This window comes from Pleurodeles waltl, chromosome 4_1, assembly GCF_031143425.1.
Source record: "Pleurodeles waltl isolate 20211129_DDA chromosome 4_1, aPleWal1.hap1.20221129, whole genome shotgun sequence".
In the NCBI taxonomy this organism is placed as follows: Eukaryota; Metazoa; Chordata; class Amphibia; order Caudata; family Salamandridae; genus Pleurodeles; species Pleurodeles waltl.
The window spans coordinates 269,831,405-269,845,969 of record NC_090442.1 but is presented as its reverse complement, the minus strand read 5'-3'; the positions used below and the strand labels follow the sequence as shown (position 1 = coordinate 269,845,969).

The window sequence follows — 14,565 nt, the reverse complement described above, 5'->3', positions numbered from 1 at the left end:
ATGGTTCCACCAGTAATCCCAGGTAACTCTACCTTGAAGACGTAACCCTCATCATCAGACACTTCAGTGGGGTAGACGTAACAGGGTAAAATTCCAGGCACTCATAGCAAGGCCTTTAGTGGCAATAAAACATATATTCACCTAGTCCGTAAAGTATCCTGTAAAATATTAACTGTAAAATAGCATAACAGCTATAGTAAAGTGTATTAGTAATATGAATTCCAAAATTCATAATTGCATTTTCAAGATAAAAATAGTACGTTTTAGTTACACTTCAATTGCTAATTGACCAAGTAAGCCACTGAACAACACACCAATAGGCATGAGGCTGTGAAAGCACCAACTCAAAGGACCAAGTTGGGAAGATGCAGTAGGTTAGGTTAATATTATAGTCAAATTCAGTTCAGAACAATAATGCATTACAATTACACCTTTTTAGAAATACAGGTTAGTGCCTCCCACTTTATAACATATGCAACTATAGACTATGAAGATGTCAAGTTTACTGTTAAATGATATTGGTTTTTTCATAGGAGCGGATGCCTTTGATGAACTGTTTAAGCTTGCTCCAGACAAAGTGAATGCAGTAAAGCAGGTAATGAAAGCAGAGCAATTAGAAAATGTACAAGTTGATTTCTTATTGTCTCACGGAAATGTGTATTTCCTAATTCTAAACAGTATCAAACATAAATGTATTATTTAAGATGGGATCCAGCAGTCAAAGTAGATCCGTTTTCCTTTGGTTCCTACCAATTCCATAGTGGTTGTATACTTGAATACTTCCTCGGCCACTCTCCCTTATAAAATCTATATACCTCCCCTTATTACCAAACTATGTATCCTCGGCGTCATCTTCCACTCCTTTGCAGAGGTCACCATGACCTAACTTAAAGTTTATTGTGCATGTGACTGCTCTATCTACTGACCCAAATGCCTGTACATTTTCAAGGCTTGAATCGACAAAGATGGACCCGGACTTAACAGAGCCTTGACAGATGTTACACTGTTAGGAATAACACATACCTCCTGCCCCCGCTCTTTGTTAATCTCTTCTTTCCATCACTTGTCCAATCAATAACCCAAAGGATCACCTTGGCAACATCCTTAATACATTCTTAGAAACGTGACATTACAATACAAGTGTCAAAGTGTTAGTATTTTTAAGTTTGTGCAAATCTACTTTTGTGTTTTGTTTCTTTAGTTATCTATTGAAACACATAGTGAATTTTCATGGCAGATTTATTATCATCAAGACTGCAACCACATATACTTGTTCAAGTCATATCCTAATGCCTGTTTCTTATTTTATGTATTTAATTATACCTCTTTCATATTATGATTTAATTTGAGTTACAAGAAGATGCAACATTATTATTATATATATGTATATATGTATATATATATATATATATATATATATATATATATATATATATATATATATATATAAATATATATATATATATATATATTCACTTAAAAAACCCAAGGTTACAGAGACGATATACTTTGACTCACATTTCACCCATACAAAACCAAAGAAAAACAGCCATTATATTACCTGAGCAAACTATAACTTACACCCCAGCAATGCACTGCTTATGACTCACATATTACATCACTTATGACATGGTCAGTGACATCTCTGATGGCAGCAATATAATGTTAAATCCACAGATTGGGGTTTGTAATTACCATGTAGACTTTTTGTAACGTTGAGGCTTTCCATCTTGAGCTGATATGTACGTTCTATATGTAGAGGTTGTGCAATCCTTTACCTCGTTATGAAAAATGTGGGTGGATTTATGACAGTAAATCTGAAAGAAGCTTTGTTAAATGATAACAGCCCAGCTATGCAGATATTGCTTAAAATTTGAGACAGCACTACAGTGTTATGTTTGTAATATTTAAAAATATTGTTAGTTTTTAATAATGATGTGTGTTTGTTTGGTCAAATGTTGGCATAAATAATGGGGTAATATTGCGGCAAACAGGTTGACAGAGGCATTGCTATGCTGAAACGCGGTCCTGTTTTCCCTCACTTGGAGGAATAAAGTTTGCAGCTCATCTCGCTCGATGGAGTGTCTGTCTTATATATGTGTGTTCACTTAAAAAAACAAAGGTTACAGGGCTGTTATAGTTAGGCTCATTTTTTTAATTTACGAAACCACAGAAATTCAGTTATTATAGTTAGTTATTTCAAGAGACTATAGCTTGTGCCCTAAGGTAATCTATAACTCGCGCCCCCGCCATGGACAGTTATCTCATCAATAATTTTCATGCAAATGTTACAGTAACATTATCAATGGTGTTCATGGTGAGTGTGCAAGTTATAGTTGCCTTAGGGCACGAATTATAGTAACTTGAAATAACTTTACCTATAATAACTGAATTTCTATGATTTTGTATGTTTAAAATGTGAGCCTATCTATAACGTCCTGTTAATTTTGTTTTTTTTTAAGGGAAATTCTGTTTTTTTAAATTCTATTTATGAACTGTAATATTCCTGTAACCTTTGTTTTTTTCAGTGAATTTCTATGGTTTTTTAACGTGAAGTGATTTTAATTACTATCCAACCGCCTCCCGTACCCAGCCTAAACCCTAAAAACACCTTACAACCCAAAAACCCATACCCACCCTAAAAGTTCCCTTGCCACCCAAAAACGATACTGACCCCAAACCTTAAAAATGCCCTTGCCACCCAAAAACCCATACCCACCCTATACACTAAAAATTCCCTTGCCACCCAAAAACACATATCCACCCCAAACCCTAGCATTGCCCTTGTTTCTCAAAAACCCACACCCACCCTAAAACCTAAATGTGTCCTTACCACCCAAAAACCCATACCTACCCTAAACCCTAAAATACCCCTTGACACCCAAAACCCCTACCCACCTTAAACCCTCATATCACACTTGTCACTCAAAAACCCATAGCCACCCTAAACCATAAAATTGCCCTTGTCACCCAAAAACCCATACCCACTTTAAAAAGTCCCTCACCACCCAAAACCCATACCCTCCTAACCCCTAAAATTACACCTGCCACCCAAAAACCCATACTCATCCTAAACTCTAAAAAAAACACTTGCCACCCAAAAAACCATACCCACTCTAAACTCTAAAATTACCCTTGCACTCAAAATCCCATACCCACCCTAAACCTTAAAATTACCTTTGCCACCCAAAGAACCATACCCTCTAAACCTTAAAACTACCCTTGCCATTCAAAAAAACATACCCAAACTAAACCCTCAAATTACCCTTGCCACCCAAACACCCATACCCACCCTAACCCCTAAAATTACCATTGCCACCTCAAAAACCTCTACCCAACCTAAACTCAAAAAATGTCCTTGCCACCCAAAAACTCATACCCACCCTAACCCCTAAAAATTCCCTTGCCAACTAAAAACCCATACCACCCTAAACATGACTTACCTGTAAAATCTTTACAACAAATATGTTTTTACCATTCATTCCTTTATAATGAAATTCTTTGTAAAGACATGCATGGTAATGGCATGTGTGGTAATGTTGCATGTCTGGTTATGGCATGCAGGGTTCAGTCTTCGTTGTAAAGGATGTTTTCCCTATAGCACAAACCATAATTAATATGACAAAATAAACCCCCTTGTTTTGTTCCTTTCTAAATTAAATGTTGTAAGTTTTACCAGTTTGAATCAATTAAGATGGCTTCAGGTGTGCCACACTTTTGTCATAAGTAAGGCTTTTAGCGCTCTAGTTGTTCTTCAGAACATTCTGGGAGGCTACAGTAGAAAACAATGGAATCAAATGACAGCCTACTCCTGTTGGAAGTGCATGTTTTATTGAGAGTGTCAGACTTCATTCTCATATGGCTTAGATTTCCTAAAATTAGTATGATACCATCAACAAATGATTTATATTGTAAATGAAATGTGTTATCACCCTTTATACGTTCTCCTTTTTGTGACCCTCAAAACCTGCCATTCACTACAATGCATTTCAATGGGGTGCTAACATGTCTATTGGTCCCAATATGGCTGCCATCACTTTCTGGTTGAGGTGCTGACAACCATTCAGATCTTACCATGAGATCTGTGCTTAGGCTATGTCAAGATATACAAATGTTGTATATTTCTTGTATATTTGGCTTAAAAACTACTATATGGATTTACACCAAATAAGAAAAAAACATGATCAGCGAATCAAAAGCTAACTTTCTGCCAAATTTGGTGTAATACCATCCGCCCGTTCAGGTTTTGGTTGTGTTCAAAACTCCGATGGGAATTAACATGGGAAACATACTTTTTCTTTTACCCCCCCCCCCTTTTCTGAGCCCCTGACAGATCATCCTGAAACGTTCCATGCATAAAAGTCACCTGCACACTTTTTAGGGAACATTTTGTGAAGACTTGTCAAACAACATCAAAGATACAGGCATGTCAAAAACTGCTTTTCCTATGGAAACATGGTCCTAACTATAACTTCCTACAGGTGGCTGGCAATAGGTAATATCAATATTTATATATGTGTGTGTATATATATATATATATATATATATATATATATATATATATATATACACATATATTCACGTACACTCACAGATGGGTGCTGCGCCATGCAATACTATATTGTGTAGATATTCACTCACCCACCCATCCTATACAAAACTCTATGAACTGTTATTATCACCCAGTACATTTCCGGTATTTGATATGTTCTTACAATTTTCTGTGCTTGATCTTTTTATTGTTTGTAGGATATTTCGAGATTTTATCTTCAATACGTTTTCCTACCAGAATAGGGGCATATGGGGGCAGAGTCACCCAAGTGTTAATAGGTGGTCTGGTTAATCCTCCAGAACAATTGTCTTTAGAGACTTCACACCTGAAAATTGCCATAATGCTTGTTTAAAATGCATTAATGTTGCAGTGACTTAAACAAGACAGTGATTGATGTACGCTATTAAATGCTGATAACATCAACTGGCCAGGTCATTGTGCCACAAAATTAACTTTTTAAATACAACCCCAGTGGACCATGAACAGAAGACATGCTGCTTATTAAATGTAATTGCACAATTTATATTTTAGGTATATCACCTGAGACACTAGGTCTCAGATGATCTTCACTGGACGGGCTGGCCCTCATTTCAGCAATATTTAAACGGGTTTGAATGTCATGAGTACCCCATAGTTAGAAAACTAGGTAAACGCTATGCCCCAAACTCCATTTATATTTACTATTTTTTTTTTTCAAATTGCAGACTTCACTGCTTTCTGACATAGTACAGGACAGATAAACGTGTGCAGCCAACAAATACTTGAACGGTTAAATCAAGTATTCAGCCTTGCCTTTCCCGCTTGATTTAAAAGCACGTGAAGTGCAAATGAGAAGGTGGTTTCACAGGCGACCTAGGGCCAGATGTAGCAAAGGTTTTTACCCATTCTGTATCTAGGGGAAAAAGTGTTCGTACATATGGCCCCCTAGTCCTCTCCCACTCTAGGAATAGACTTTCCCAGTTACTGAAAAAGACAGTAGCAAATAGTGTCTTTAGTTTATCAAGACCTGGGATATCGTGAAACGCGTTTTTCTTGTATGCACTGATAAACGTTCTGGCTTTACTTACGTCTTGATCCTTCCAAGAATATGCAAAGCGATTTCCAGCTTTCTTGCAGTTGTAATTTTGGAATTAATTCTCTGGTTGCAGTTCTTGAATGTATTTATCTATGATTTTAGCGTCATTTTTATAAATACTCACTGCATCCTGCCAACTCCAAAGTACTGCAACAGTGCCCCCTGCTTTCTGGGCTGTTATCATAACCGTATCATAATGGTCCTTCAAAGAAAGGACTTCCAGACGTTTTCTGTTTGGCTTGAACACAGCTGTCATATACCTTTTGTGGTGAACTGAAAAAAAGACTTTTAAGAAGCTACAAAGGGGGTTTGCTCTGTCCTCATATTGATTCTTTTTCCCACAACTCTCGATTGGACAGAGGTTCTTTGCTGCCACCAGAAATGAGTGCTCGTTACACGCCTATTGGCTTTTGATGGGTTGCACCTCACCTAAGGTGACTGAAACATTTAAATAAAACAAAGCTGCAACTTCAATAAAGCGGTAACACATAGGAAAGGGTAGAAGTTCTACTTTTCTTTGTCTATGCCACGTCTACTGCTATTTCCTTAGATTTTTATTTATGTTTATGCCCCCACACCATGCAATAGGGGTTGTTAGAGGGGGTTTCTGCGAGCTGAAGGAGGTGAGGATCACCTCAGCACTTTGCCACTGGTGCAGCAGAAGCAAACCAAGAGTTAGGTGCAAGAGCTGCAGAAGAGCGGCCATCAGCCAATATGGCAGACACTTGGTCCTGTTGTCCCCTTAACCTCCCGCTGTCACCTGCTCCTGCTCAGGGCCACCCTTCTTCACCTCGGGGTGCCCAAAGGACTTTTTGCTGCCCTCGTTTTCTCTGTCTTTTACCGCTGCACCCTACTCCTGCACATGGCTGCTTTTCTCCACCTCTGGGGACCCACCAGACTCCCATTTTGCTGCCCCTAATTTTCTGTCTTATCCTGTTGTTCCCTGCTGCCCCTGAATATATTTTTATGAATGTTTGTGTGAGTGCATGATTAGCCTGTGAGAGTGAGAGCCAGGGTGAGAAGTGATTGAGTGCATGCAAGGCCAGGGCCAGTCTCTGAGGATTGAATAATTTGAGGCAGTGTGACGTCAGGGGGAGTGGTGTGTCTGTTTATATGCAGTGCAAGTATTGTCTGTATGAGTGCAGGATAAGCTGTGTGAGTGCAAACGTAGCTCTGTTTATAAGTATAGAATGAGTTGTGCCTTTTTGAGTTCACGGTGAGTAAGCAGTGTGGCTGTGTGAATTCAGGGTGGTTGAGCAGTCTCCCCGTGTGAGCGCAGGGTGGTTGAGCATTTTGCCTGTGCGAGAGTACAGTGCGCATTGTTCCTGTGTGAGTCCAAGGTGAGTGCAGAGTGAGACGAGAGTCTGAGTCCAGGGTGAGGGGAGTATCTTTGAAGGGACAGGAAACATCTGTTTACATGAGAATAGGGGTCAGGGGTACAGCCAACCAAAGGCCGGGATTATTGGGGCAATGGAGCAATCTAGTGACTGTGCTACTTTTCGGGCTACAGCCATTGAAGGACGTAGCCCAAGGGTATTTAAACAGTCATTTTGGACTGCCACCCACCACTTTGGAAGGTGATCTGGTGGCAGCCCAACAGCAGACTGGGTTACACCGGAAGAGGCAGGAGGTTAAAGGTTACATTATAGAGAGTTACGTTTGGCAGATGTTAATAGATTTACAGATAAGCAACAGGGAACATTTTCAAGAGCACAATGGCAGAAAGGCAGTATGTTATGAGGAAAATACATGCTAGCTATGTTACGTGGGGGGCAGGACATTTGGGGGGTAGGGAGTTAGGTGACACAATTATTATAGAGAAGGTTTAGTTTTGTAAGGCAGAAGGCCTAGGAATATTGTAATGCACACCTGTCTCAATAAAGCGTCCTTTTTCACAAACAAAATTGTGTCAATGGTGTGTGCTTTGCCTCTCTTACCCAATAGAAGGAGTTGTGCCTGTGTGCATGCAAGGTGAAAGGTGTGCTTGGTGAGTTCATGCTGAGTGATATGCCTTTGTGACTGCAGGATGTGGGGTGGTGTGCCTGTATGAGTGCAGGGTGAGAGCTCCACCTGTGTGAGGAGAGGTTGGGAGGTATGTTTGCGTGTGTGCAAGCTGAGAGGTGTGCCTGTGTGAATGCAGGGTGAGAGCTCCACCTGTGTGAGGAGAGGTTGGGAGGTATGTTTGCGTGTGTGCAAGCTGAAAGGTGTGCCTGTGTGAATGCAGGGGGCGGCACATTAATGCTGGGAAGCTTGTTTTAGAAGGAGCCCCAACACATGAAGGTATTCTGCTCTGTCTCGAGGAGGGAGCAATCATTTTTTTCCACTCTGCTTTTTCTTTGATGTTTGTGCTCCCTTGAGTTGGAATGACATTTCACTGTTGAAAATGATGATTCTGATCCGAAGAAGGGTGAAAATGGAAGGTGAAATGGGTTTTTATTGTGTGAGGCCCTTCTGTAAATCAGATTACCCAGACCTCTTCAGAAACTGTACATGACACTTGGATAGACCTAAGGATGAAAAGGGCTGCTCCGAAGTCGATCTATGCGATATGAATGTAATTTAAATGCATTTTTTTATTTCATGCATGGGCTTTGTGAGACGACGAGAGCTGCCTATAGACCCAGACCTAAAAAGAAATATACCCCGACGTTAGCCTGTACTAGCAAAACTAACAACTCCGATGTTAATGGAATATAGAATATAGCTGGATAGAGAATGTGTATCTCAAAGTCAGCATTAACCAAACCATTCCTTGCTTCTGAAAAAAAAAACTTGAATGAGATTCTATTTTCACTTAGTAGTCTTGTACCTACCAGTATAACGTCCCTCTAATTTCTCCCATAAAGTTTTAGTTTATTTTACTCCAGCGCCTTGTTATGAAGTGCAACATGGGTGAAGCTACATTGCAGTGTAACGCTGCTCTTCTCATACTCGTGGGTCGGGGCGCTTTCCATAAGGGCACGGAGCTAAACTGGGTCGACTAAGAGGGAACGGAAGGGAAATCCGAGTAAAGCAGCAGGCGGTTTCAGGGAGGCAAAACGGGCAGCAGAGCTGCTAGTGCAGAGGATTCCTTTACATATAACAGTTTTAACAAGGTGCCTTTCACATAATGCTATCTGCAAAGTGCCCTCTAAGGGGTAATACTAAAGTTGTGCCAACATTCCTCGCTCTCTGTACAGTACAGTACCATTCAGAAATGATCATCCACATAACAGGGATCTAGTTAAAACAGTGCAGTAGCACTAATACCGAGACGTGCCAAGTGTCCTGAAACTTCACCAGCTATTTAAACACTCTCAGGGCCGGATTACGACGTTGAAGGAGGAGATTACCTCCCAAATGTGACGGATATCCCATCCGCCCTGTTACACGTTCCATAGGATATATTGGAACTTGCAATAGAGCCGCGGGATATTCGTCACATTTGGGATGGAGTAATCCCCTCCTCCAAGATTGTAATCAGGCCCTCAGTGTGCCATATGCAAAGGATCACTCGTATGCTGTCAATTATAAGCAGGGCAAATGGAATTATTCAGTTGTGCAGCTGCGGACATTTTTGCATAATTGTAGATCTCCCGCATTTGCCACATAATCCATCATCTGCTGCATAATCTTCAGATTTTAACAAAAAAAAGTTTTTCTATGCTCAAACGGTCCAAAAGTTACTAAATATAGACCAACACGTGTTGCAGTGCAGTGGAAGGCCCTTTGCAAAGCTGAACTGGTCACCTTCCTGTTGCTTAGTGCTATATTTGGATGTTAAACTGGTACTAATGGGGTGCAAATAATGTCCATACAGTGTTGCCAAGTTTAAAAATGCTGAAACAATGAAGTTATACAATTACAAAATGTGCTGCATTATTTGGCTTTTCTTTCCGCATAATTTACTCACCCCTGCTGCATTATTTAGTCCTCTCCTGCCGCTTAATTCCAGTGGCCCTGATTATAAGTCATTGTCTGCCTAAGCAGCCAAGGCTTGCTGGAAAAGGTATTGTTCAAAGCTTTCTCGAAAATAGGATGGGTTGAGGCAACTATTAGAGTAAACTCATTCAAGTATACGGAGACAGACGGGAAACAGCAGTCAAATGTATGAGTCTCTCATTATAATATCATTATGCTGTTGGCGGTGCTGAAAGAGCGTTGTTAAATTAATTCAGTATGTACGCCAAATTGTGTATGGGAAAGCCAATTAGAGCACATGCATAGTGCCACGAATAAGGTGCAGATAACTAGCTCTCCCGCCTCTTCTGAACAACAGCAATGCTCTTTTATTAATTTATTTCATATTTTATTTTATAAGGGTTTTTCCTAGCCGGCCACTTGTGCTTGATTTGTAAATAAACACGTGCCGGTGCCCAAAGCGCTGCTTTTTAACACGAGGCTGCTGCAATTAAATGTGCGAGCACCGAAGTCTGAGGCAGTGTAAACCTAAATACAACTCGGGCCTCTGTAATCCGTTTATAGCCGCCCTCTGCCCCATCAGCTCACAATTGCAGCTTTCTGCTTTCTCCCTTTGTGTGGCTCTTCCGTTTTCATCTTCTTCCGACTTCCCTATGTGTCCTTTGCTAGCTGTATATGCCTGATGCTGAGAAGTAAGTGCCGGCCCTCAAAAACAAGTTCCGCTGCCACCCACCGTAAACCACCGGCTCAAATTAAGAAATGCCAGCCACCTAATTGCACAGAGCAGTAGAATTTAATCGTAATACCGCACAATATCTTAAAATCAGGGGCGTAGGAGACACTAAATTTCTGGGGGGGACAGGGACAACCTTGAGGTGGGCCCCCTGCACAAAGTTTGCACCCAGAAGGGTTGCCGTGGTGGGGGGAGATGGGGAAGACGGTCGCTTCCAGTCGAGTCCTGTGTGGCCTGCAATTCCCTGTCTGCTGGGCCCTTTGCTGCCTGTTAGGCAGCGACAGGCTCTGTGATGCTGTTCGCCTGTGTGAAGTCCTAAGAGGCCTGTACTGCCTGCTGGGCGCAGTGCTTCCTGTCGATTCCTGTGCTGCCTGCCAGGCACTGTGCTGCCTGTTGGGAGCTTTCTTACTAGTCAGGCTGTATAAGTCTCTGGGTCTCCGCCTGCCTATGAAGGCCAGTAAGGCCTATGATTGCTGCTAGGTCCTTGTCTGACTGTCAAGTGGCAGTCTCTGTGCTGCCGCGTTCCTGTGAACTGCTGTGCTGTCTGATAGGGCCGTCCTTAGTGCTGGTGGCGCCCTGTGCGACATTGTTTGTTGGTGCCCCCCAGTGACCACCTCTGCCAAGGATTCCCTCACTACTATCCATCACCACTCTCTCTCAGATGCATTTCATTTGTTTTATAGCACCACTCATACCGGGAAATATCCCTTACAACGCAATCAATGCAATGCAATGCATTGACCATGCTGCCATTACCACAAATATGGGTCTAGCACACATGCCTTTACCACACATATCTTTACAACACATATGCGTGGTTACAGCATAGATAGCGGTCTAGCTGTCCGGGTGGAACAGGAAGAAGCAGAGGAGAGAGAGGTAAGTAGGGCTGTGGCCGGGTTTAGAGTGGGAGGTTGGGGTCATTTTTAGGTCAGGGTAGGGTCGGGGTAGTTTTTAGGACAGGGTGGGGTAGGTTTTAGGGGTCAGGAGGAGTGCATGGAGTTCAAGTAGTTTTAGGACAGTGTGGGGTAGGTTTTAGGGTACAGGGTGGGGGTCATGTAGTATTTAGGACAGAGCGGGTAGGTTTTAGGGTTCAGGGTGGGGGCAGGGGCATCAAGGTAGTTTTTAGAGCAGTTCAGGGTAGGTTTTAGGGTTCAGAGTGGGGGTCGGGGTAGTTTTTAGGACAGGGCAGGGTTACTTTTAGGGCTCAGGGCAGGGGGGTTTAGGGCTCAGGGCAGGGGCAGTTTTAAGTGCTTGGATGGGTGGAGTATGGTATCAGGTGTAAGGGGGCAGGGTAGGGAGAATTTACCACGCATGTTCCTTTACCAAACATGCTTTTACAATGAAATTCGTTGTAAAGGCATGCGTAGTAAAGACACGGTCATTGTTGAGACCGCGATGTTAAGGCATGCACGATATACGCATGTGTTGTTCTATCATTCATCCCTCATACCAGTCTAGGGTGTCAAAGCACTTTACATCACACAGACATTACGCAGAGACAATCATCATATATGTGTAAATCAGTGTATATGAAATGTTACATAAGACAGAGGACTACAAGGTGTAGGTGTCACAGGTCATCCATACTGGTAGCAGGTATAGTTTCAGAGTGCTTTATCTGGAGAAGCGCAAACTCAGAATTTAAAACATAACACCATGGTTGGGGGCTCTCTTTAATAATAAGAACTGCACTCAAATCAACTTGTTTTGCAACATTAAGTTAATCAAAAAGTGGGGGGAAATCATGACGCTCTAATCTATACCTTGATGTTTGCATGCAGCTCTTTGATGAGTTAATTGCTCACTGTTCTATATTCAGTTTTCATTTATAAATTGCAGGGGACAAAAAAGGAGCTCTCTGATGTAGGAAGCTGGCCTTGTGTGTGGTGAGTACCTATGGTATTATCACCTTATACCAGGTCCAGGTATCACCTTATTAGTGAAGTGTAGGCAGTGTCTAGAAGCCAGGCTCTCTAGAGTTAGCTGTGGATGAGCAGCTAAGACTTATCTAGGACACATGCAAAGATCATGCAATACCACTGTAGTCACACAGCACTTACACACATGAAAGAAACACGTGTTACGAAAATAAAGGTTCCTTATTACAGTAACACAAACACTAAAACACTAGATAGGCAATACTCCAATAGGATGTAAGTAACACACTATTATATGTACAGCAGCAATCACAAATTGGCATAAAAAGCAATAGAAAACAGTGAAAAGCAAAAGGCAATACTGAAGGCCTAGAGGGGACCAGACCATATACTAAGAAAGTGAAATGCGAAAGCCGGGTCCCCACCCAAGGAAGTGGAATTGGTAGAGGGGAGCTGGAGGAACTAGGAAACCCCAAAGGTAAGTACCAGAGTGCCCCCCAGCGACCAGGAGAAAAGAGGTAAGTTACAGTTTTTTCCCTGACCCACCAAAAGGACTTCAGAGAAGGATATTGCAAAACGCAGACAAGACTGCAAGAAACTAGAGGTGGATCCTGGAAGAGTGGACTTGGTGCCCTTCTTTTCCAGGTCTTAGTTTACGTAGGATGGTCCGGTCGTGGCAGGAGCCACAACCCACCCATCTGTGGATGCAGGAGTTGGTCGACGGGGAGACAAAGATGGTCAGCAATGCAGCACTGGAGCAGATGAAGAGTTCCTAGGTGATGCAGTCGACGTCCCACGCCAGATGAAGAATTGCAGTCAGTCTGTGTTGTGGAAAACCCACCAACAAGCCTTGGCAAAAGCAAATGTCGCAGTAGGAGAAAAGTGGAGCTACCGGGGACCAGCAAGGTCCAGGGGGACTCAACCCATGGAGGGGAGTCTCAGGTGACCATCAGCAAGGCAGAGAGTCTGGAGGAGGAGAGGCAGCCCCCACAGAAGACCTACAGGCAAGGAGCCCAGGAGCTGTAGAGAGGCCCACAGCACACCTGAAGAGAGATCCCACTTCACAGGCGAAGCACATTGAGGGCTGTTCTTCACAGAGAAGAGTGCCGGGGGTAGCTGCAAGAGATGCGGTGCATGGGGGTACTGTCCTGCATGGGAAGGCAAGGACCTACCTACTCCAAAGTTGGGCAGCTGGTAGAGAGGACCAAGGAGACCACTCCAGACTACCACCCCTGATGCAGGATCCACGCAGCTCAGGAGGAGAGGAGAGGAGATCCATGCAGCCGGTTGTTGTTGCAGTTGGTGCCTGCGGATGCAGATAAGTGACTCCTTCACTTCAAGGAATTTTCCTTCTTTCTTCTCATGCAGACTGAAGACTTGCTGCCCTCAGAGGAAGCACAGCTGGGCAAATGTTGCAGTTGCTGGAAGGAGTCGGAGAAACAATGTTGCGTGGCAAAGTCGTCGCTGGAGCTGCAGATTGTAGGTTCCTGTGAAGTCCAGTTGCGGTTCCAGTGGCCAGAAGTCAAAGTAAACGTTGCAGAGGAGTCCTGCTGGAATCTTGCACGTCAAATCTGAGGACCCACCCAAGAGGGAAACCCAAAATAGCCCAGAAAGGGGGATTGGTCACCTAGCCGGGTGACCACCTAGGAGGGGGCTGTGATGTCACCTCCCTGACCTGGCCACTCAGATTCTCACAGAGGCCTCTGCCAACCTTAGATTCAAGATGGAAGAATCAAGTGGCCACCTGGAGGAGCTCTGGGCACCACCCCTGGGGTGGTGATGGACAGGGGAGTGGTTACGCCATTTCCATTGTCCAGTTTCACGCCAGAGTAGGGGCTGAGGTCCCTGAACTAGTACAGACTGGTTTATGCAAGGAGGGCACCAAATGTGCTACCCCTCCCAAGCCTTGTAATGGAGAGGGTGTTGCCTCTCTCTTCCAAAGGAAATCCTTTGTTCTGCCTTCCTGGGCATGAGCTGCTCAAGCAACAGAAGGAGGGCAGAAATCTGTCTGAGGGGTGGCAGCAGCGTGAGCTGTTCGGAAGACCCCATAAAGCTGGTAGGAGCAATGCTGGGGATCCTCTAAGGAGCCCCCAAAGTGCATGGAATCATACAATCAATACTGACAATAGTATTGGGGTATGATTCTGACATGTTTGTTACCAAACATGCCCAGGTTCGGAGTTACCATTATGTAGCTGGACATAGGTAGTGACCTATGTCCAGTACAAGCGTAAAATGTCACGAGGTCCAGGAAAATGGAGCTGGAGTTCGTGGGGGCACCTCTGCTCCTGCAGAGGTGCCCTCACACACAGGTACTTGCACCCTACCCTCTGGGCTAGGAGGGCCTACCATAGGGGTGACTTACAGTGACCTGGTGCAGTGGCCTGAAGTGAAAGGGTGCAAGCACCTTTTCACGCAGGCTGCA

The 14,565-nt window shown here is 43.3% G+C and overlaps 1 protein-coding gene across 1 annotated transcript in view; it reads left to right on the top strand.

The window, feature by feature from the left end:
- Positions 1-14,565, top strand: part of PARVG (parvin gamma) — a 257,991-nt gene that overhangs the window by 177,083 nt on the left and 66,343 nt on the right. Inside the window, exon 9 of the mRNA XM_069228283.1 lies at positions 534-595. Coding sequence (XP_069084384.1) covers positions 534-595 — 62 coding nt within the window. The remainder of the gene's footprint in view (positions 1-533; positions 596-14,565) is intronic.